General features: G+C 43.1%; 1 protein-coding gene and 2 non-coding genes across 3 annotated transcripts in view; 1 reads left to right on the plus strand and 2 right to left on the minus strand.

The window, feature by feature from the left end:
- Positions 1-5,932: 5,932 nt before the first annotated feature.
- trnaa-ugc (transfer RNA alanine (anticodon UGC)) lies at positions 5,933-6,004 on the minus strand. The gene has a single exon. It is a non-coding gene; the product is annotated as a tRNA-Ala (tRNA).
- Positions 6,005-14,783: 8,779 nt separating this feature from the next.
- LOC114429877 (uncharacterized) overlaps positions 14,784-25,559 on the minus strand; it is a 62,806-nt gene continuing 52,030 nt past the window's right edge. Inside the window, exons 8-10 of the mRNA XM_028398488.1 lie at positions 15,852-16,011; positions 14,970-15,683; positions 14,784-14,867 (exon numbers count right to left, since the gene is read on the minus strand). Coding sequence (XP_028254289.1) covers positions 14,784-14,867; positions 14,970-15,683; positions 15,852-16,011 — 958 coding nt within the window. The remainder of the gene's footprint in view (positions 14,868-14,969; positions 15,684-15,851; positions 16,012-25,559) is intronic.
- On the plus strand, positions 21,718-21,789 carry trnap-ugg (transfer RNA proline (anticodon UGG)). Its single transcript has one exon. It is a non-coding gene; the product is annotated as a tRNA-Pro (tRNA).

Consider the following 25,559-nt stretch of genomic DNA (forward strand, 5'->3'; position numbering starts at 1 on the left):
CGTTTTATTGTGTATTTGTGTATAGAATGACTGCACATATACCATAAATATTGAGTAATCTTTAATCCAGAAGTGTAGTTTGAATCCGAGCATGCTCAGTTGAACGACATTGTAACGGACACGCACACTTGTTTGGTTGTGGTGGAGGAGCTGCGCGGCTGGATATACTCACGTGTAATGTAAGTATTTCTGTTTTACAGTTGTGACTGTAGAATACGTTAGTATGTACTGTGCTTATTGTGGAAAATAATCTTCTGGTCAGATCAACCAGAGGCATTTTGGCAGCGACAGTTCTCATGAGTTTAAAACATATGCAGCCTAGGTTGACAACTAGCTAGGTGCACACGGTGAGCTTGAAACACACTGAGTCCTTAATATTTCTTTTTAATATTGCGCAGCGAGCAATATGTTAAAGCTAGTTTGCACATAATCAAGTATCATTACGTAGTGTGGCAACCGAGCCACATCGCACCGCTGCGACAGCGAGTGTGGTACAGCCCGTGTTGTGGACGTTATGTGCGGTCACTGGAAGGCGCCCAAGGTATGACTAGCCCCGTCCACACTGAGACTGCACAGTAAAACATGTCAGTGAGAAGCATAAAGATTAGTACTGCAGATTAAAACGAAGGAGCCAACGTGTTAAAAAACTACTACGTTACGTTATTGCCTCTGACAATAACGTGCCACCCCACCCCATGCGCACCAGCTCTGTTGACGTGATTAAGTATCACTTGAATGTTAGCACAAGCTAGCTGCTAGCCAAAAGAATTTGGTCTTATGAATAGTATTAAAAAAAATATTAATTAATTTTTAAACTTGTAATTAATTTGATTTTTTTTCAAATCTATTGACAGCACTAATTTAATCTGTAATCTGTGTTTGTGTCAACAGAGAACTGAATAGCACCCTTTTGTAAAACATTGTCATTCAGGTAGGTGGAAATCGGCTTGTGTTTGTAATATTGTTAAAACACACATGTGGTGTTTGTTCATTTACAGGATGATGTCTTTTCTAACACAAGCCCAGGCAGTGGACAGCTGAGGTCTTGGGAGGACAGGCTGACTGGTTTCTGGTGTCTGCAGTGGTCTTACTGATCTTTGCAAATGTATGCTCTTCTCTTCACATTTGACAGTTCATGGCATATAAATAATGGTTTAGTATTGACACAAACGTCTGTTCACAGCCCCAGAGGATCGAGATGAGACATGACTCTGCTCTCTGGGACCTCAGACTGTACCCTGGTGTAAAAGAAGAGGAACTTTTTAAAGATTGCCTGGTAAGTAAAGTGTTTAATGTTCCCAAACTGTCAGACATGATTTTCAAAAGCTGTTTTATTTTGGGTGCAAGTACAATCTTAGTTACATAGAAATCTTCTAATCTCATCACTGTCCAGCTGTTTGCAATTTTTCCCCAACTCTTTGTAATAGCTGTATTAACATTTTTCCACACGTATCTTTTGTAATGTGCAAGAGATCTGCATCCTTGATCCACACACCCTCCAATGGTGTTGTGTATCAAGATGTTCTGTTTTTATAGGGCCAGCTCATTGGAAAATAATTTTGACTTTGTTTAGTGTGATCTAATCGTTATTCAATGATGCATGGATGGTTCCTGTCTGAAGTTCTATTTTTAAATGTATGCATTTTAATTTGTGTTGTACATTGTATGCAGGTGGGCTGCTGGGTGGAAGACATGGAACACATCCTGAAGATCTTCATGTACCATGAAGCGGAAGGAGAGGATCCAGTGGAGGCCTCCATCCTTCTTGAAGGTAGGGGTGTAGTGGCGTGCATGTGTGCTCCTCATTGGGACTTATTTAAGCACTTAAGGTTGCCTACGCTCAACCACTCCCCTACACATTTGAAGTCTTGCAGAACTGTCTTTAAGCAAGGTACTAATAGACTTATGTATTGTTACTGTTTTCAATCAGATATGTCTCATGTCATACACACCATTTCATACTTTTATGCTGAGGTCAAAACCAGTGACAATTTCTTATTTTTGGTAACTTTATGTTATTACAAGGAAACTGAAACATCAGCAGCCTTCAGTACCATTGTCCTTTTTCTATGACCGGTCTAAATCAGTGGGTAAATGTTTTATAAATTGATATAAGTCATGCCACTGTGGCCACTGTTACAATTATGGATGCTTAGATCTAATTGTTCAACACAAAAGTTTGGCCGTGTTTGTGTGTTGTGATTTGTCATTTACATTTATCAAATTCCTGCATCATTTTTTAATTACAGTGAGTAGAATTTGTAATTAATAAAATAAGAGAGAAAGAAATAAATTCTACTTAGTTCTTTCATAACTAGAAGGTAAAATTTACTTACGGTTTTGATTAGATTAATCAAATAAATAATACGCAATTTTTTGAATAAAAATAACATATCAACTTAAATGCAATTACGTAACATTTACTTAATATCTTCACAAAAGTAGGTTCTAAACTTACCAGTACTTATTATTGCAGCATTAAAATGTACTTGCAGATTTTTTTTAGTAAATCTTACAAGTCATTTCTTTCAGTGTAAAGACCATTTTTTGCTATTAAGATTAAACAAAGTAAATGGGGCATTGTTTTGTCATTGCAGAAGATGTACCACATTGTCGTTTTGACAACACGGCAGAGGTAGAGGTGGTGCCCAGTTCGTGGATTAAGGATGGGGTCTGTTGGCAGGCCTCCATACAGGGCAGACGGTATCAACAAAGCTGTCAAAAACATGGAGGAGCCCCATAACACCTGGGATACATATAATGCCGGAGTGTTTTACACAGCAAGTATGTATAACTCATAATAATAAACCAACGGTTATAAATCAGCAACATAATACTGAAGTTGAACTCCATTTTAAACAGATGATTACCATGAATCTGATCTGCAGTCAGAGGCAGAAGACGTCTCTGGCAGGCCAGTGAAAAGAAAGATTGTTTTGTTTAAATTTGTTGTGCATATTTTATGAGCAACAGTTTCCTTTGGTTAAATTAATAACTTATTCATTTCTTTAAATACATCTACATTTTTTGGATTCCTCAAAATGTATGAATTGAAGCCTTCCAAACCTGAGGGACACATACAATCAATTACTCTGCTAAATCAATGTCACAGCTGCTTTTCATTAAACATGATTATGTAAACTTTGTCTTTGTTTCATTTTTTGTATCCAAAGACCAAGCAGACAAATAATTGAAGAAGATAGTGAAGAGGAAATGGTTACTCCTAAAAGGAGACCTCTTCCCAAACCTCCCACTATTCAGAAGCCCCTTCAGCGGTACCGGGTGAGTGGAGGGTGTACGATCCTACCAAATGGTGGATCCTCCACTGACATCCCTGAATACCAGGTAAAGTTTAAATTCCACAATTCTTAGACTCATGTCATTCTTAAACTTTTATCCATATTTATTACTTTGTAACAAATAATTGATACTTACGCTAAATGTTTTTATTATTCCAGTTTTAGTTGTAATAATAACATAATAAAGCAACTTAGTGTTTATGGTCACTTGTAAGCAGCCAAAACATGATTTTATATGAAAAGGAATATCAGTTGTCAGAGTTTAAAACCAATCAGATAAAAGGATTTATATCATGACTTGTATATTTGACTCTTAGCATGGCAGTTCTCTGGGATCTTCAATACGCCACATTTCCCAGAAGCACACATTGACAGGGAGCTGATGGCAGGGCGATTGAGGCAGATAGGCCAGGGAAATGTGAGAGAGCTGTCAGGGCCACTACAGCAGCAGGGCCAGTCTGTCACAGAGGTAGATGCACCATCCATCTCATGTGCGGAGCACCTCAAAACTTCCACCGTGTGTAGTGGAATGTGTGGATGTAAGAATTATTGAAATACATAGGAGGTTTCACTCAATGGATCAGTCAATAAATATATAAATAAATACACATACATACATGAACAAACCTATGACTCGTGGCTTATGTGTTTTGTTTGTTTCTGTCTGATATGTTTCAGCTGTTCTGCATGACATACTAGTGAAGCAGGAGATCATAATGGAGCAGCAGAAAAACATAGTGCCCATTTCCCTCTGCAGAATGTGGAGGCCTTAATGGCCCTGGAGAGGGAAATGGACACCTGTCCACAAATACAGACCGAATTGGTGAGTTACGTTTGAGCTCTTTAAGGTGAAGTAATGCAATAATGTGTGATTTCAAAATAATTCTAGTAATTTTCCATTGCTCTCCTTAGGCTATACCCTTGGATTGGTTGGGGGTGCCAGCCTCAAAGACACAGTTTTTCAAATTTTAAAGAGGGCCATGAAAAATGACCTTGCCAAAATGGTCAGCTGGAGGGGGGTTAATGGCAAGACTGCATTTGAAAAACTTCAGCTGAAAGCTGTTATCATTGGTGAGTTTCATCACTGTAATAGTTTCACTGCTGCCCGGCACTCTGCTCTTCCTGATGCTCTTTCTTTTTTGAAGCCCCCCTATACCAAATTCTCTTTCTGACTGAAATCTGATTCTAGGTATTCCTAGTCCTAGTTGTTGTGGTCAAGTCATTTTCCAGAATACACTTGTCTCGTCTTTCAAACGCTGAAAAATGACATACTGTTACTGTCACATACTGTTTATTGTCAGGGTTTTGTGAGGAGAGGACACAGTTGCAGAGAGCAGAGCAGTTTCAAAATTAAAAGCAGTCTTTTATTTAACGCCAGGAGGGCAAACTAAAACTCACACTTGACGTGGAAAAGCCACTACAGGGCAAAAACAAACCTAAATCAAAACATGGCAAACAAAAGGCATGGCATGGCATGGCATAACCTGGTCACATGGCTGTAGCATGGCAAGGCAGAGACGAAGACAAGGCTAAAACACAATCCCCTTGGGTGACGACAAGACAAACTGGCAGAGAGTGCAGGGAAGACAAAGACTAAATACACAGGGACCAGGGAAGACAACGAGACACAGGTGACACACATGAGGGCAGGGCAGGTAATCAACGAGGAGGGAAAACACAGGAAGCAAAACTCAAGACAATACACAGGGAGGACAGGACTACCAAAGTAAAACAGGAAACACAAGACAAGACTAGACACTGACACAAACCCAGGGAAACAAAACACCAGGACTACAGGAAAATAACAATAACTAAACGCAGATCAAGCTAAAAACCCAAAACAAGGAAAACCAAAACCATAAATAAACACCAGGTCGTGACATTTATAGCTCAAAGAAGCATGGAGTTGTAAAATACATCTTCAAAGATTATAGTCACTGTTGCATAAAGAATATGAATTTAAAAAAGATTTGATTACCTTTTATTCCTAATATTTTTAGGGGTCCCAATAGTTGTGGCATGTTTTGTTAAAATATTTTTTCCCTTACAGTGCATTTTTCTCCCCAAATTAATTTGCTTACCTTGAATGATATAATTATATTTAAATTGTGGGACTAAGATAAACTCAGAAGATATTTTGCTAGTATCTGGGAGAATATTTAACACTGTAGGTTCATTACTGTATTATTACTGAACCCTAGGTCCATTGTCCTAGTTGGTCTGTGAACATTTCTAGGACACTTTATCAGTAGTGCACCTCAAGATCACCAGTGTTTCAGGCGTTTAGTACACACTTACACCCTTATGTTTACTTCCACTTTTCATCTTTTTTAAAAAAGTGTGCCGCTAATTCAGGATGGTGTTGTAGCTACTTATATAACAAATTGAGTCATTCAGTTTGTTTTGTCTTTGTCTGTGTGTTGTCACTTTCAGATGTTGTGAGAAGAAACCCCACCTGCGCTGCTGCCACGGATGCAGACATCACAGCAGCAGTTAGGCGCTGGTTTTACTGGGCTAGGGATAGGGAGGGAGGGAGGGAAGAAAGGATGCAGTCTACTCAGAGTGAGGTTTAAAAAAGTGCTGAAGCGTAAACAAACAAATCTTCCAGCTGATAGAGAACTATAATGTTCCTATGGAGATGCTGGGGATTGAACCCAGGACCTCATACATGCAAAGCATGCGCTCTGCCACTGAGCTACATCCCCCATGTTTGATGCACCAACAGCAACTTGTCTTAAGATATCTCCACTCAGAATATGATGTGTATTTCTTAGATCAGCACGGCTCCAGTGACAGTGAGAGTTGTGTTTTCATTCATCAGCCCTGAGCCCTGAGCTCTGTAGGCCAGAGAAGTCCTCCTGCAGCCTGGACATAAACGGGGTCTGCTCGTACAGTTGATGGCTGTATGCACAGATTTTGAACCAGGTTTACTTGAAGCATAACAACATATTCCCTGTCACTGACATCTGTCGTGTTGGATTGTAAACATGTGTACAAAAATAAAAACACATTCATTTCAGTTTTTATTGGACCAGTGTAATGAATTGGCTCTTTAAGCATCTAGTCTCAAAAAGGTAGTCCCACTCGACCCTATCGAATGCCTTCTCTCCATCCATGGAGAAATCATTACAGAAATCACGAATCACGAGGGATGGTGTAGTCGGCCATGTTGGGAAGACCAGAAAGCACACAGCAGCTCAGCTCGCTGCGGCCGACGTTCATGTCACAGGCCTGAGACCACTCATTCGTCTCACTGTCATAGTACTCAACATTAGAGGTTCTGCCCCCGACAACAAAGAGCCGGTCCTCAACTACTTCAATGCCAAAGTTGCAGCGGGGGGTCATCATGGAGGACACGTTGTGCCAGGTGTTGGTTTGAGGGTTGTAGACCTCAGCGGTCTGCAGACAGCCTGTTCCATCGAAGCCACCAACCTTTGGAGTCAAAGATGAGAAGAAGATGCATCACTTATCAATTCAATAGTCACATAAAAAACTAGCTGCTTTAAAGCGCTGATGAAAGCTGGTCACACATTTCTTTCATGCACTTACTGCATAAACATGGTTGTCGTATGCAATGACTCCTAGTCCTCTACACCGGCTGGTCATGGGAGAGATCAGGGTCCACTGGTTGGTCTCTGGGTTGTAGCACTCTGCTGTTTGCAGGTACTCATTCCCGTCAAATCCACCACATATGTAGATCTGAATACAAAAAGGGGGGGTGGGGGTGGACAATAAGAAATTGTCATTTTTGTTGGATCAAACTGGCAGCAGTGTTTTGTAAACAGATCTTTCTGTTCTCTGGTATGTTCCACTGTGTTCCACCCACCTTGCTGTTGAGTGCTGTGCAGCTGGCGTCGCTCCTCTGCTCATGCATGGGTGCAGTTTGAAGCCACTGGTTGGTTTCTGGCTGGTAGAACTCAGCACTGCTGAGATGTGTGTGCTCACCATAGCCTCCCATGGCGTAGATGCACCCGTTCAACACAGTCACACTCACATAACTGCGGCGATAGTGCATCGGTGCCACCTCTTGCCATGTTCGTGTGCTCAGGTCAAACCTGCACACACTATTCATGGCTTTGGACACCTGGTCAAAGCCACCAACACAGTAGACATACCCACCGAGGTAGGCTGCACCATGACAGGCACGAAGAGGCTCAGAAAGGTTTGTAATGTTCATCCAGTGATTTGCACGTACGTCAAATGCCTCGATTACATTAGTTATACGTCTGCTGCTGCTGCTCCAGCCTCCAATGGCCAATAGGATGGCAGAAGGCAGACGAGGCTGACCGAGGATTCTGTCTTTGCATTCGATGACCTCAGAGACCATGGCCTGGCACCTCAAGTTGTCCATCACCAGCTTATTGGACAGCACATGACTCTGTATGTACTCTGTAGGCATCATGCTCAGCCTGACCTACAACAATACAGAGAAGAAAGAGGATATAACTTAAAAGTCTGTGTCAGAATAAATAAAAACACATAAAAAAATCATGGTTCCTAATAAAGAACATCACAATTAATACAACAAGTAAAACAATAAAATAATGGTCAGTTATTTGAAATGCTATTAGCAACCGGAACAAAGGAGGTCTTCATTCTCTTTGTTCTACATCGTGGCAGTCAGTCAGGATGGACTGAGCCCTCTTTGAAGTCTTATCTTTAATATATTTTTTCATTCCTCTCATTACTCTCCTCCTTTCATCTGTCATAGTATCATTATCAGCTTATTGATTGTCTGAGTTGCATTAACCTGCACACAAAGCTTATGCAAATAGCCAGCATTACATGTATATGTTCCTTATTAGTTTATGTACTTGTACTAATAATAATAAATGATTATAAATGCTTGTGCCAGCGCCCAGCTTTAACAGGAGGTTTAGTAACTTTTGGTTGGTTGTCTTATATTTTATGTTTTGCTCTTTTATAGGTAGGTTGTCACACCACAAATGCTTGGTAAGGTTTTGGAAAAGATGATGATTTGCATAAATTCTCCTCCATTTTCAGAGTCACCCAGAAGACCAGCATGCACATGAGCACAATGCGTCACTCAGGTAATCTGTGTTGCTTTCTATTATCACTCATCAGAATAGATGATATTGCACCTTCTGGCCTATAAAAGGGTAAAGGATGGCTGATAACCCTCTATTGGGCTGAGGTTGGCTTCAGTCACTGTCTTGAAATAGATTAACCTATAAAGTACCTTTGGCAAGAGAAGATCTGTGTTTCCTTCTCGTTCCTGAGGTTCATGTGTGATCCACCGAATGATGGCCTCAAACACAGCTGCCTCCTGTCTCACATTGAGGTTGTCACGGCTGATGATGTCACTGACATCCTGGGCCGAGAGCTGCAGGAACTCTTCACCGAAAGCCACTTCCTCAAAGTGACTGAGGACATAGTGGAAAGCCTTGAGGTGCAGTTCAGGGGCGTGGTAGGTTTTTGTGAACTGCCAGATGCCGATGCAGTTGTCTGGGCAGAGCGTCTTTTCAAAAAAGTTGCAGCATATTTGCACCAGCTTCACTATATTGAGATAATCAGCTGCCATGAAAAGCCTCCGTGCATTGGACTCTGTCATGTTAACAGAGCCGGTGTATGCAAACTCAATGATGAGCTCCATCATGTCTGAGGATAGGTCAGGGATAATGTAGACTTTCTTGTCAGGTTCAGACCAGCGTGTGAAGAGAGCTCTGAAAGACACAGAAAAAGTTCCACAACATTATACACCACTTTGATGCATTTCAGTTTTTAAAATAGATACTAAAATTAGTCACAAGTAACTGGTGGATTTACGGGTAACTTTATTCAACAGTCTAGTTAAAGGTCTAAATCTGCTTGCTGTAACATTATCTAATTCACTTATGACTTCTAAACTATACATCAAGTTTAAGTTTAAGATAAAATAAGTTTGAGCCTATAGAGGGAGAAATCACTATTACAGTAGATGCTTTAATGTCAACATGTCAAACATGTCCTATCATCCAAGTCCCACCTGGGGCCAGCAGATTAACACACACTTGTTCACCGGTTGTTTTTGTCATGTTCAAACATTAAGGACTGCTGCTGCTTTCTTTATGAGGTCAGGCTGACAACATTTTCCCCAGCAGTTGACTAGTCATCACAACAATATCAGCAAACACACTGAAACACTGTGAGCTATAAAAACAAGATTGAATAATCTCCAACACTCACATCATTTTGTCTCCCTATGTAAAGGTTACAAACACATTCATTTAAAATTGAGATAATCACTTCACCTGAAGTAAGGGCTGCAGTTCGCCAAGATGACTTTGTGGATATTAAAGTCAACCTCCTCCACTCTGATGACAGCATCACAGAAAAGCTCCTGGTCAAGGAGATCCTTGTAAACTAATTCCCCGTCTTTTTGAGTCATGTTGACTTTGCAGACTTTATATTTTCTCTGTGTTTGTTGCCTGGCTCCTCTCAGTACGTAACAGAAGTTCAAAGACACACTGTGAATGGAACTCTTGTCATCAAAGCATTTCACATCACCATGGAGACATGTAAACATGTTGACATTTAAAAACTACCCATCATGCATTGCACATGTGTTTTTAGCTGATTAGTTTGATTGCCGTTGCTAGGCAACAATCAAACTATTGTTCTTCACCCTCTTTCTTCTTTCTTATTCTTCCATACGTTTTTTGGCGCAGCGTATCTTCAGCATACATTCACTGATTTCAGCCACATGTCAAAATGTTTATCTCACAACTATATGAATAAAAGACTGGCAGTCTTGTTTCTCCCATCCCAACTCCCTCTCTCTTCTTTCTTGTCCTGCTAATTCTGTTCTTCTCTGCTAAACTTTCTCTTCTTTTTTTCCACGCTATCTGAAACAAAACAAATCCAGATCCAGCTTGTGTATTAGGCCACACCGTCCTTTTCAATCTGTTCTTCTTTTTTTCTTCAAGTGATATAAACCCTTTCAAGTTACATACTTTTCAACAGACCTATAACTATTCAAGTGATATAAAACAAAAAGTCTGTCTACACGATTGTATAACATTAATCCTCAGGAGACCCTCGGGACATTTTGTGCCATTTCATTTTTCATTTTCAAGACATTTTAGGTGTGTTGAAGGTACATAGCTCAAAATTGCCAAAGGATATTAATTTTTAACAAATTTTTGAATTTTAGCCTCGGTTCCTTAAATTAGCCTATAATGGCTGTGCTATGCAAAAACTCACACATTTGTCCCTCGGGACAAAACGTGCCCCATTGAAAACCAGTGAAACTGCCATTTTTGACCCTCCATTTATCTTACAACATAAAACAACATAAAATATGCAGTTCTTTATGTCGAGATATCATTTTAAACTACAGGCTTCCAAATTTTAATTTTTATATTTGTCCACTAGTTGGCGCTATTTTTTCCCATTCAAACCATGTGGCAAAAATTCACAATTTTTATTATTTTCTGCCAGGTGTCTTGCTCCTGAATTTGTAAACTCACTTGATAATGATGTGCGTGTGTGAATGTGAAAGCGCTTTTGTGTGCTGGTTGTAAGCACCTCTGTGTGTGTGTGTGTGTGTGTGTGTGCACGTGTGTGTCCAGCTTCAAAGGTCTTTCCTCTTTCAACAGGTATCAAAAAAACTGGACTTTGTTTTGGTTGTTGCTCAGGTTGTTCATGCAGGTGCACTGCATCTAAGCAGCAGTAGAGCAGCAGGAGTCATTTTGCAGGGGTCATTGGACATGGAAAGACACTACAGCACACAGGAGGCTCTGGAGATAACTATGGACTGTGAGGGTACAAGTCAACAATTTCAACTGGTAAATCTTATATTTAAAAAAGAATACACACTCAACAAATACTGTCCGAACACAAGCCTGTGGCAAAAAACAGCCAATTACATGTCCCCACCACTGATTGACAGAAGAACTGGAAGATCATTTCTTTCGTTAATTGTGTGTGTGTCACAGATCCAGCTTTGTGTTGTGTATTTTTTATCTGATCACAGAGCAGAAGATCAACAGTCACACAATCGATGAAAAGTGTCAGAAGGTTCACATCTTCAATTTTGGTCTTTGATGGACATAAGTACAAAAAGTATGACATGCATGAAATACATCATAGCTGACATTTAGGCAGCTCACGGCTACATCACTCTGAACACGTCCAATCGCAAGTCAGGTGCTGTGGAAGAGACAGAGACACTTTTAGTGTTTTGGCTTCATTTAAATTGAAATGTCGATGGATGGAAACCACCCTCTGCTAGAGAACACTCCTTTATGTTCCTGTCAGGGTCTATGCAGTCCTCTTCTAAGAAGCTGGATAACTCTTTGTGAGAAGCTGCAGGAGGATCCTGGTGATGTTGCTGTGTACAATGTGCATAAGCAGCGTGCTGGCTGGAACAAATGATTAGACTGCAGCTTCTGAGCTCTGTGACAGCTCACCTGTCTGAACAGAGATCCTGATCACTGCTGTCTCCATGCTGGGATGATGAAGGACACCTGTACAGCAGAGTGATGAGTCAATGAGCAGCAGCTGATCAATGAACACAGCTGCACTGCTGCCTGCACTGGTGGGCCAGCTCTCCTCCTGCAGCGTCCTTTCTGTCTGAATGCACTTCTTTCTTCATCAGTCTTACTATATCCCTACAGAAAGAAAAAACAATAGCAGGGTGACCTTGGTGTCAGTGATTTCACGTCTGAAATATTTCAGTGCTCCTGTTAAAGTCTTCTTCATGTCTCAGTCAGTTATAGCTCAGTCCAGGCTTTTATGTGCAGGTGTGGTTGTTAGAAGACACAGAGTGTGTCTGACACTGACACCCTCACTGACAAACTGTCCGAAGCAGCACTTGTGTGAAATCAGCCTGTCCAGTTAGGATCAACACTGATAGTGAATCAGTTTCAGCTGCTGTTGTGCAAATGGAACAGACAACAGGTGGAAATGAGAGGCAGTTATCAAGACAGCCCCTATAAAGGAGAGGTTCTGCAGGTGCTGACCACAGACCAGTTCTCTGCTCTCATCCTTTCTGCCTGATGTTTGATCACTTTGGCATTTTGTCAGTGCTCTAGCACTGACAGAGACACTCTCAGTCTGTCCACATCAGTGTCAGTGAAGATTGTTTATAAAGTGTTCATTCTGGAGCTGTTCCACATTTGTTGTGGAAAATTACAGTAAACAATGAAATACTGTGAGAAAGTTATGTACTGTGTGATGAATAAGGTCCTTGTATTCTATTACAGTGGATTAAGATTATTGAGGACATCTACTGTGAATCTGTCGCTGTAAGTTACATTCTGTTATTTTTCTGACCAACTAAATGAGGTCAACACTCGTCAGTATCGTACCTAGCTAGCCTCAGTTGTGGAGTAGGCTGTAGAACAGAAGCTCTCCCTCTCAGAATGTCTCACACATGAAAGGTATGTCCGTTTAGTACAGCAACGATTTCAGCATTCATCCTGTAACAATTTGATAAGGTTATTATCATTAGCTACTACCAAGGGGTCGTGCTATTGCAATGTTTTAAGGAAAAACACAAAACCACCAAACACAAGAACACTTTTCAAATATGTATTAACATATGGTCATACACCACACCAATGCAACCCCACCAAATCCCCACACTCAGTCAGTGTTCATTGTCTTTTGCACAGATGCAGTCCGTTTCTGCTCTGTTTATATAAAGAAATCAAAAATGGGTATTCCACCAACTCCAAACGAGAATTCCAAACAATAGCGATCTCCAGCGTCTCTGGGAGAGTAAAAAATGAGAAAAGAAAAACAAGTTCAATCTCACCACGTGGCAGTCCAGGAAGTTATCAACTGAGCTATCCAGCCGACCTGTTTTGAGGTCCAGAGTCGCTCGCCAAACTTCTGCAGAGCGTACCAATATCCTAACCGAATGAATGGATAAACTCCTAGGTTACGGCAGGATTAATCCGATGGATAATCGGTCCAGTCCGTAGATACGTGGAGCTTCCCCTCAGGTAGGCCACAGCCGTTCTCTTGCTGGCGCCTCCAATAATCACTGCTTCCATCGTCGATCGCCATTTTCTCCTCCTGTCGCTTCCGCCTCTCCTCTCTCCTCTCTTTCTGGCCTCTCGCGCCCGCTTTCCCATGAGTCTTTTAAACCCATGGAGGTCGTGTCTAGGCGGCACCTTATCCTTAAAAAAACTCAATTAAACAGACCCAGGTATCTTTTACACATACAATGGACAATCTACATAGCATAACTTACAAACGCTAATGTCACCTCGACTATGCATTTGCTGGTATGCTTGACACATTTACAGTGTCACAGATCCCCCCCCCCCCCCCCCCCAGCCTGAGATACAGGAGGCTGAACCCCATAATAGGGCTTCAGATTAACTACATTCACTGAGTCAATCTTTTTAACTTGGTCATTCCATTGTACTTGATAATTCACAGGCCCTAATTTCTTCATCACAGTTGCTGGTCCTGACCATTTGGGCGCTAGCTTAGATGAGAAATGTTCTGATGCACTGGAGAGAGGATGGGTGCGCACCCAGACCAAGTCTCCCGTCAGGAAATGTGCACCTCTTCTGCGGGCATTATAAAACTTAGCTTGTCTGGTCTGACACCGTCCAACTCTCTGTTTTACTTCTTCATTCATTTTCTGTTGTCTTTCCAAAATGTAGTAGGTTGGCTGCTGAGGTGAAGGTGGTGGGTTGATGAGCCGCTCCAGGGGTCCCTTCTCTTAATTTTCTCCCCAGAGTCAACTCAGCAGGTGACCTACTAGTTGTTTCATGGTAAGCTGCGTTACTGGCAAACCGGAATTCTTTGATCCACTGATCTCAGTTTTTGTGTTGGTTTCCCACGTAGGAGGCGATCATCGTTTTGATATTTCTATTGGCCCTCTCAGTGAGGTTGGCTTGCTGGTGGTGAGTTTATGGGTCACTCCCCAGCTCTTACAGAGGTTAGCCATTTCATGACCAGTGAACTGTGGCCCTCTGTCCGAAACCAGCTCCCGGGGAACTCCAAAACGAGTGAAGATTTCCTCCTTTAAGACGATGCGCCTTGCCATCCTTCAAAGGAAATAATTCCACCCACTTGGTGAAATAGTCTACAATGACCAACAGAAAAACGTTTCCTTTTTTACTTCGAGGAAATGGGCCCATGAGATCCAAACCCAACTTTTCCCATGGCTCTTCCACCGGAGTAGGCTGCATGAACCCAGCAGGTTTTTTATTTTCGGCTTTATAGGCCTGACAGGTACAGCAATGTCTGACGTAATCCCAGATGTCCTTCCTCATTGTGGGCCACCAGGAGACCTCGATCACTCTTACTATGGTTTTCAGCCTCCCTAGGTGCCCACTGAGTGGATGATCATGGAAATATCCCAGAAATGACTTAATCAGCGTCTTTGGTACCACCAACTGGTACTTATCTCCTCCATCCTTCGTAGGGGACCTCCGATGTACCAGTCCTTGTATATTAATGAAACTCACTCTATCCGGTGTACTGAGGGATGTATCTCCTCTAACCTGTGCCTCTCTTATTTCAGAGAGGGAGGTAGGTAGGTCTGTGGAGCTGCAGCTGGTTTTCACTGCCACACAGGCCAGACAGGAGGGAGGTGCAGCTGATCTGGACAGAGCGTCAGGCACAATGTTGTGTAGTCCTTTCCGGTACTGTACTTTGAAGTGGAATTGTTGTAACCGTAAAATGCACACTAGCATCAGTGTGTACCTCGGTATAATCAGGTTGTGTTAGGATAGGAGCCTTCATCAGGGCTTCCTTCAGATGCTCGAAACTCTCTTGGCATTCTTTTGACCACACCCACTCTACTCCTTTTCGAGTCAGACGGTTCAGTGGAGCTGCCAGGTCTGCAAAATGGTCAATAAACTTGTGGTACCACCCAACCATCCCCAGAAAGCATTGCAGGGACTTGACATTGGTGGGTGGTGGATAGGCAGTAACTGCCAGTGTCTTTTCAGGATCAACCTGTACTCCTTTTCCTGACACAACATGTCCGACGAATTTCAGTTCTTTTTGGAAAAAGTGACATTTCTTTAGGTTGAGGGACAGGTTGGCCAGGTGGATCTTTTTGAATACATCATTTAAATCCTTTTGGTGCTGCTCCGGAGTCGGGGAGAACACGATGACGTCATCGATGTAAACGCAGCATATTTTCCCTCTCAGCTCTCCCAGAACTTTTTCCATAAGCCTCTGAAACGTGGCTCCTGCGTTCTTTAGTCCAAACGGCATGGCGGTGAACTGAAATAGGCCATCAGGAGTGATGACGGCTGTTTTGACCTTACTATCTTCCTCCATGGCCACCTGCCAGTATCCAGACTTCAAGTCCAGGGTGCTAAAGACAGTAGCCCCGTGCATAGATTCCAAAAGGTCATGGATGAGAGGCATGGGGTAAGCATCAAGGGGTGTCTTAGCGTTGAGCCGACGCTAGTCCACACAAAACCTTAGAGATCCGTCAGGTTTGGGGACCAGGACTACTGGTGCTCCCCAGGCAGACTGAGAGGGTTCAAGTACCCCTTCCGCCAACATTTTTTCCACGTGTTCAGCAATAATTTTCCTTTTATGCGGTGACACTCTATATGCCTTACACCTCACCGGGACCTCATCTGAGGTGAAGATTTTATGTTTCTCCACTGTGGTCCGACCCAGTTTCCCAGTACACACACTAGGCCATGCTCGGAGCAGCTCCACCACCTCCGGTGGGAGCGTTGAGGAGGGCATTATTGCCTCACAGGAGAGAGTTTGGGTCTCAGATCTAGGGGAGGGTACAGCCACATAGAGTCCGGCCTGAAAATATTGTTCACTGGATTTTAAATTACATTCCCCAGGTTGAGACAGGAAAGGATGGAATGTATAACCCCCTGGTCCCTTTACCCCATATGTATGGTCCCCGAGATTGAGAATAGTGGATGTCTTACTCATGAAATCTAAACCCAGAATGAAAGAAAAGGCTAGGTGGTCGTCAGCCATAACATATGTCTCCATAGGATACATTATTCCATGCCAGTCATATATTAGTTGGACCTGTCCTACAGCACCATGTGTTTTCCCATCAGCCAATGCGAAGTTCTGGTTCTGGCATGCCTTAATATATTCTCCCTCCCGGGTCATTTCCAACCACTGACTTTGACGCACTAAAGAATAGGTACTTGGTGTCAATGATGGCACAATGCTGCCTTCCCCTCACTTTTATGGGCACTTGCAGCAAGGACAGTGGCACTTTATTCCCTTGTTTGACAATGGTCACCACGTCAGCTGGTTTTCGAGCGGAAACCTTCTCCTGGGGCATGTTGATGAAGATTCTCAGTCATCCAGGTCATCATACGTAGAGAAGATTGAAGCAAGGCGTCTGGACTTGTAGAGTTTTCTAGAAGACGTTTCGCTGCTCATCCAAGCAGCTTCATCAGTTCTAACTGTTTGGTGGGGAAACATGGTTTATATGTGGTTACAGACCTATGTGGGTGGGTCTGGGTAAAACTTAAAAAAAAACTTACAAACAATAGCACTAAATGTTTCCATACTTACCTGTGATGTTCTGGCTGACTGGGCCAGGTGTGTCTAACGACTGGCTAACGACTATGAAACTGCCGGAGGGGGACTGGTTGACAGCCCTTTGTTCTTACTGTGAGTATGTGCAAACTTCCTGGGAATGGATGGAATCACTGCATTGTTTGTGGTAGAAAGATGATGTCTGAGGCCACCACCTCTGTTAAGGGAAGGTTTTTCCAGCTTAACATAGATGGCTTCCTTGACTCCTCTTTCATACCACCTTTCCTCCCTGTCTAAAATGTGAACGTTGTTGTCCTCAAAGGAGTGTCCTTTGTCTTTGAGGTGGAGGTGAACAGCTGAGTCTTGTCCTGAGGAGGTGGCTCTCCTGTGCTGAGCCATTCTTCTGTGGAGTGGTTGTTTAGTTTCTCCAATGTACAGATCAGAGCATTCCTCACTGCACTGGACTGCATATATCACGTTGCTGTGTTTCTCCCTGGGAATCTTATCCTTCGGGTGAACCAGTCTCTGTCTCAGTGTTGTCATAGGTTTGAAATGGACCGGGATGTCATGGTTGTTGAAGATCCTGCGGAGTTTCTCTGATACTCAATGCAGCTCAATGAGCTGTAAGAGAAAAACAAGGTGAGAGGTGAACTGGTTATAGGAGGGACCACTGTAATGCAAACATGTGATTTGCTGATTCTGGTGTTTTTAGGTTTTGATTTAAATTCCACAAAATCATTTATTTGCATTCAATTATTTTTGATTGTAACCATATATAATTCATACTTCTGTCTGTGTTCTAAGAGTCTTAAAAATATGTGGTTTCCTTTTTATTTACAGTGTGCATGTCATGTGACTTATGAACGTACAGTTTGTGCATATATATAAACAGTTTGATTTCCAGGTTGATGCAGCAACAGCTGCTGCTCTGACACCATTGTTCATGTCTTCCTCTCTCTGCACTGTGTTAACACACCTGAATGCTGCAGAGCATCTTCTTCTTTCCTGCTAAATAAATAATGGCCCTGTGGTCTGGTGGTGTCGGTTCACCTTGGACAGCGATGGACAGGAGGACAGGAAGGTCCGGCTGCTCTCAGCTGGGACCTGTGTGTGTCTGGGTCCACACACACCTGCAGTCTGCCCACAGTTACTGACGTAGCCACTCCGTCACACCCCAGCTGACACATGACCGCACCAGGTGGCTGCTATGACAGATGATGGTTGTCAACGTTCCTCGTTAGTATAGTGGATAGTATCTCTGCCTGTCACGCGGAAGACCGGGGTTCGATTCCCCGACGGGGAGAAAGACTTTTACCAGCAGATAGGATGATACTGACCCTGTACATTGCTGCTGCAATAGAAAACATTTCCCAGTTTGGGATAAATAAAGTATTTGTTCTGTTCTGTTCTGTTCGACTTGTGTCTTGTGAGCTTTAGATTATATTATTTCTTGGGCTCTATGCTCTAAGTGTCTTAAAAATATGTGGTTTCCTTTATTTACAGTGGTGCATGTCATGTGACTTTACTTATGCAACATGTATGATAATGTTCTGTCTCCTCTCATTTCCAGACGTGCAGCCAAAAACATGTGTAGTGATGATATGTGACGGTATCATCATGGTCTCAGAGAGAAGAGCTGAGTGTCTGTTCTGATCTGTGGATGCTTGTGTCTCTTCTCCCCTGTAGTTTCCTGCTTGTTGCTCCGTCACACGCCCTCTGCTGGTGAGCCGCGTCATTACACACAACCGCTCATGTAATGAGGTGAATTTATAACTTTTGACTTTATGTGGAGGAGGGATTGATTTTGGAATGAGGAGGCTGCAGCCTGCGATGGCACCACTAGACCGGCCAATGCAATGACTCTTTTAACTGAGGAACATGTGAGGGGACATATATTCACCTTCACATCTATGCTGTTGTTCAGTAAGTTGTTTTTATGTGTTAACAGACCTATCTGACTTCTGTTAACATCACTGTGACATACACACAGAGGCACTACACTTCACAGACGAGCTTCAGTGGTACAGTGCACATCACATTTGAAACAAGAGCACTTACCACTTTCTAGTTTTCTTTCAGTTTTTGTCATGTCAACAGGCATAGTTGACAATAACATCCTCACCTACAGTGTAATACTCAGAGTTTTTCATGATATCATAACAGGACATACTACATCTCTGTACATTTCTCATCTGTATATCTGCATATCTTATGGTTGCTCTGTACATAGTCTTTATTTCTACTTTATCTATTGTTATGCTGCTCAGGACCTTGTTTTCATGCTGCTGTAATGGAATGGAAGGAATGCTGACAACCAACAAAGGACATCAAGGCATCACTCAACAGAAAGAAGACAGCCTTCTTGAGTGGAGACAGAGAGGAGATGAGGAGGGCCCAGGCAGAGGTGAGGGAGAAGATTGGAGAGGGCAAGGAGAGCTACAGGAGGAAGCTGGAGAGCCAACTTGCCCGGAACAACTTGAGGGAGGTATGGAGTGGCATGCGAACCATCACCGGCCACAATAGGATCTCTGACCAGCTGATGGATGGAGATCTGCAGGAGGCCAACCAGCTGAACCTGTTTTTCAACAGGTTTGATAGTCCACTCCCTGACCACCCTCCCCCTCCCTGTGATGTACCATTAACACCTGTCTATAACAACAATGTACCTCCTCCTCCTCCCCCTCCCCCTAACCATACTAACCAGTTTCACCTCCCCATCAATAACATCACCCTGCCCCCCTTACCCCACCTTCCATTAACAACCCCCCACCCTCCCCCATCAGATCTCTCTCTCTGCTCTTCTGTGTCCACAGTTACCATCACCACAGAAGATGTGAGGAGGGAGTTCAGTCGCCTACGACCGGGAAAAGCTGCAGGACCGGATGGACTCAGCCCCAGAGTACTCAGGGACTGCGCCACACAGCTGTGTGGGGTCTTCCAGCACATCTTCTCCCTGAGTCTGGGCCTGATGACTGTCCCTGCCCTGTGGAAGACAACATGCCTTGTTCCTGTGCCCAAGACCAAACATCCAAGCACACACAGCGACTACAGACCAGTTGCTCTGACTTCACATGTGATGAAGTCTCTGGAGAGGCTGGTCCTGAAACACCTGCGTGCTGTTGTGGAACCATCGCTGGACCCCCTGCAGTTTGCTTACCAGCCCCGTATTGGAGTGGAGGACGCCATCATCTACCTGCTGCACAGAGCACACACCTACTTGGAGGAGGCAGGTAACACTGTTAGAATCATGTTCTTTGATTTTTCCAGTGCGTTTAACACCGTGCAGCCTGCCCTTTTGAAGAGGAAGCTCCTGGACATGCAGGTAGAGACCCCACTGGTCACCTGGATCACTAACTATCTTACAGGTCGACCACAATTTGTGAGGCTGAGGAACACCGTCTCGGACACGATAGTGAGCAGCACGGGGGCACCCCAGGGCACGGTACTGTCTCCATTCCTGTTCACACTCTATACATCGGACTTCAGACACTGCTCACAGTCCTGCCACCTGCAGAAGTTCTCGGATGATTCTGCCATTGTGGGCTGTACCAGCAGAGGTCGGGAGGCGGAGTATATGAGTGTGGTGGACAGCTTCGTGGAGTGGTGCGGACAGAACCACCTGCAACTGAATGTCACAAAGACAAGAGAGCTGGTGGTGGACTTCAGGAAGCACCAGACACTCCCAAACCCGGTCAGCATCAAGGGTACCAACGTGGACATTGTGGACAGCTACAAATACCTGGGTGTCCACATTGACCACAAACTGGACTGGTCCACAAACGCAGAGGCAATATACAGGAAGGGACAGAGTCGCCTGTATCTACTGAGGAGACTCAGGTCCTTTAACGTCTGCCAGACCATGCTGCAGATGTTTTACCACTCGGTGGTCTCCAGCGTCATCTTCTACGCTGTAGTGTGCTGGGGCAGCAGGATGAAGACGGCCGACACCAACAGACTCAACAAGCTCATTAGGAAGGCTGGCTCGGTGCTGGGAGTGGAGCTGGAGTCTGTGGTGGAGGTGACAGAGAGGAGGATACTGAGGAAACTCCTCAGTATTCGTAACAACACGTCTCACCCCCTGCACGACACACTGCTGTCCTACAGGAGCACATTCAGCGGTAGACTGAGACTACCGAGGAGCAGCACAGAACGCCACAGGAGGTCCTTCCTGCCAGTGGCCATCAGACTGTATAACTCCTCCCCTTTCTGTAGGGAGAAGCGCTAGATAATCATGTCAGGCATCACTGTCATTCCCTCCACTGGTCTATATTTATGTTTACTTAGCACCTTACATCTCCATATTTGTATCCATGTATCATATATTGTGCTCATACTGCGTACTGTACTCTTATTTTGGATTATAGTGACACTTATACTCTTATACTCTGTACTTAACTGCATTTAATGTAACTTGATACCTCTGGCACAAGAATTTCCTTCGGGATTAATAAAGTTTTATCTTATCTTATCTCTTATCTTATCTTAGGTCATAGCAGCAGTCACCTGATGAGGTCTTGTATCAGCTGAACTCAATTAAATTGAATTTTCCATCCAATAAATGCAGCAGAAATAGAAACAGTAAGGTGCATAACATTCCTCCAGGACATAAACCTTTGCATTTCAATATACCAAATTAAGTTGGATGAAACCCCCACATCGCTGGGCTCCTGTCTTCAGAACGTGTAAGCTGTCCTCCTATAGGGTTAAAAAACACAAACACACAACACTCATGTTGATCCTGAGCATCACATAAACATGTGAATCTTTCATTAATATTGAAGTTCCTCCTTTGTTCTGGGAAACTTACAGAAGCTTCTTTGAGAAGTGGTTCAGCTGGGCCATGAACTTCAATGCAGCGGCTTTATATTCCAGAAATCTTTGTTCATATCTTTACCAATGTCAAACTAAGAAGAACATGTGCTTTGTGTTGTTCTTCCACTGACTGAAACATGAAAAAAGAGCTGTCACACATGGCTCGTTGGTCTAGGGGTATGATTCTTGCTTTGGGTGCGAGAGGTCCCGGGTTCAAATCCCGGACGAGCCCTCATCTTTGAACTTCAGTAGATAGGATGGCTGCTTCATGTTTACATTTACAGCACATAAGTTCATATTCCAACTTAGTCCCTGTAAACAGCTGTCTGCTCAAACTCTTAGAAGCAATCATTCTAGAACTGCACTGCACTGAGGACCAATGTCCAGGGAGAGCTGAGGAAGAAGTACAGGGGCTGTAAGGCAGGAGTGAAAGTAGAGGCTGCATGTAGACATTTTAAGCCAGTGATCCCCTCGGCAATAATAAGGAATGTCAACTCAGCTGGGCCATGAACTTCAATGCAGCGACTTTGTGGTGATCTGCAAGAAGTCATCATTCACCTTGAAAACAGTAGTAGTACAAAACAGTATTGTTAGTTGTAGTTACTCTCACACAGAATTGAATGGCTATAAAGAAATGTGAGTTTTCATTTTACATTAATTAATTACCAATTAATTAATTACTGTTGACAAGTAAAAATATGATTTAGTCAGTGGCGTAGGAAGCATTAAAAATGTGGGGGGGGGGGACCTTCTGTGGGTGGGTGGTGAAAAAAAGTACATCAGTATTAGGCTTGTGCAAAATCGTATCGTGTGCAATTAATCGTCAGAAAAACTGTAATCGATTAATATTTGCCACTTATCGATTACGGCGATTAGTGCCTCGTCATGATGACGCATTTTTGTGTGCGGCGTAGTCTCACCATCACCCGCGCACATGTGAGCCCACAATAACAATAATGGTGGAAGGCAGTGGTGTTCAGTTAAATAATGCGGAGCAGCACGTTTCTAACATAAGTTCAACGTCTGTCACCATAAGCCCGAGCACGAAGAAAGCGCAACGAGGACACAACACTACACTACAGCTATATATAGTGCCGCGACATGCATTAGGTGAAGCGTGGAGCGTTGGTTGTTGCTATAGTAACTGAATTTTTGCTCGTATCAAATGAATGAACTCCGATCTTTATTTACGGACTCCACAGCAAGATAGGAAACATTACAACAGCGAAGTCTCCTCCAGCAGATATTGGAAAGACTTCCACTCAGCCGAGAATCCGCGGTACGTTTAGTCATTGTGCTGCTTACGACCAAACGAAGCGCTGGAAGAACGTAACGTAGGTTGATTTGCACAGACACACATTTAAATGTGAAATTGTCCGGTTTGTTTATTTGTTTGTTTTTTCTGCTGCTGTTCTACAGTCTGAGTGAAAACATGCACTAGTGTGGGACATATTCCAGTCACAGGTTCATTTGCGCAGACACATGTTTTAACTTTAATAATCACTGATGTGACTTTTCTGAACTTTGTTTGTCTATTTGTCTGTTTAATTTTAATGTTGACATGCTTTGTGACCTTAAGATAAAAACATTTGAAGGACAAAGTTACTTTAAATGTTTGCTTCATTATTATTTTGAAGCAGTTTGTGCCTCAATATTATCAATACTTATTTCCATGGCTGGTTGGTGCCTAATCACCAGCTTAGCCTGTTAGAATGAAGTAGTTAATTTGACTGATGATTTGTCGGTATCATGCTAGAACACTGTGCCAATTTAGAGTCAAAAACATGTAAGTGCAACTGTCATCAATTAATCGTCAAATTAATCGTTATCGGCTAAATGCCACAATTAATCGTGATTAATTTTTTTGCCAATATCGCCCAACCCTAATCAGTATATATAGTAATAATATGAAGTAGTTGAGATTTCCTGTGGATTTTAACAGGTTGTTAAACTATTTTACCTACAGAAGTAAACACTTAATGACTATTTCAGAGACAGATTCAACAAAAACTCGGTGACAAACTAATTACAAGTGAAACAACAGTTTTGTCAAACATACTGGTGCTGCTACACTAACAGCCTCCATATCTGAGGCCTTCTCTCATTTACAGAGACAAAAAACTGGCAAATCCCATAGAAAAATGAACCAAACTGCTTAATGCAGATAATACTGAAACACTAAAAATACTAACTTACAAAAAGATGCATGTCTTTATCTTTATTTGCTTATAAAACTGCTGAATTCACAACAAACCTTGTGGATGTGTTTATAATGATGCCCTGCCTCATCTGCTGCATCAGTGTTTCCCTGTTCATATAATGCTCCACTGTGTCCTGACGGTCCATCACATGTGTTTTATTCTTGCTGATAAGAATAGGAGCAGGTGGCTGTGCACTGGCTCGGCGAGGCTGAAGCTAGCAGGCTAACAGGAGCTAACCTGGCCTCATTACAATATGGGTTAAAGCTGAAAACAACTCTAACTCTCCGTGTCTTTGTTAGAATCTCCTCATGTCCATTGTGTGTGCGGAGGGAGCAGAAAAGGCAACAACATGTCATCAGACAAATAATACCGTCTACTGTAACTGAAAGTAAACAGCAGCTTCCTCCCAACTTTTCTAAGTTTCTTTAACATCAACCTAACGTCACCTGGGGCCATGTGACAAACAGTCAGGCTTCAGCATGAGCTGGACTTTGTGGGATGACACTGACGTTACCTCCTCCAGCGTCGACCAGCACTGACGGTTCTCTTTACGGTGTTTTACGCTCGCTCGAAGAAAGCCACTGGCTTTGTTAGGTCCGTTACTATAGTAACGGTATTGCAGCGCTGTGGTAACCAGGAAAACATGGAGGATGGATTTCAGTGGTGAGGTTATTCTCTTACGAACTTAGTGGAACAGAGTTTTTCACGAGCAATCGAGACAGCGTTAGGTGGAGTTTCCTACTCACTAAATGTGGGGGGGTCCAAACGGGCCGTTTTAAAATGTGGGGGGGACACGTCCCCCTCTGATATAATGGTAGCGACGCCTATGGATTTAGTAGTAGCCTAATCCATGTATTAAAGTACATCTGCATGCAGGTGGTCCCCTTACAATAGAACACGTTTATACCTTTTCCTTTTACTAAACAAAGTCATTTCAGCACGTTTACAGGTCTCCCCTGCTCTCTGTCATGTACGGCGCAGTTCCAGCCCGATGCACACCCAGCAGCACAGACACACACGCAGGGGAGCAGGCACCCACCAGCAGACAAAAACGATATAAAAAATAAAATATATCGCGAAAATATGCCGACTGCTTCACTTCAATAAATCACGACTGTATTGTTTCACATTAACTACACTTAAGCACTGGCTGTACCCCTGCATACAAGTGCTGCTTAGGCTAACACAGAGCGTTAGCTCTGGGCTAACGTTAGCCTGTCAGCTACACTACAAAAGTAAAGCAAAGCACCTTTGGATTGCGTTAGCTGGCGGCAAGCTGTGCTCTCAGTGTGTTAAGGATGAATTCAACGTGCCTGTGTAGAAACCTCCAAGTACTAACCGTGTTCACCACTTACCTCTGACAGCTATATGACGCGACCATAGACATTAGCTACAACGAATGCTAACTAATCTTAGCTGCTTGTAGCCTGTCTACCCCAACGTGAACAATGACTGACACTTCTTCTTAAGCTCAAGGTCCATTTATCTTAAGGCATGCACATTGTTTCACATAAAGATAATAAACTTATTGAATAGAAGACAGAAAACTTACCAACAGTAGTTTCAAGCAGAGGCAGATGGCAGACAGAGGCTGATCTCCTGATCTCCTTATTCAGTAGTGAGTTGACATTCCTTATTATTGCCGAGGGGATCGCTGGCTTAAAATGTCTACGTGCAGCCTCTACTTTCACTCCTGCCTTACAGCCCCTGTACTTCTTCCTCAGCTCTCCCTAGACCTTGTGCTGCATTCCGATGTTAGTCCTCAGTGCAAGGACTTCTTCTCTTGAATAAACAATATCAG

Source organism: Parambassis ranga, unplaced genomic scaffold (assembly GCF_900634625.1).
Source record: "Parambassis ranga unplaced genomic scaffold, fParRan2.1 scaffold_21_arrow_ctg1, whole genome shotgun sequence".
In the NCBI taxonomy this organism is placed as follows: Eukaryota; Metazoa; Chordata; class Actinopteri; family Ambassidae; genus Parambassis; species Parambassis ranga.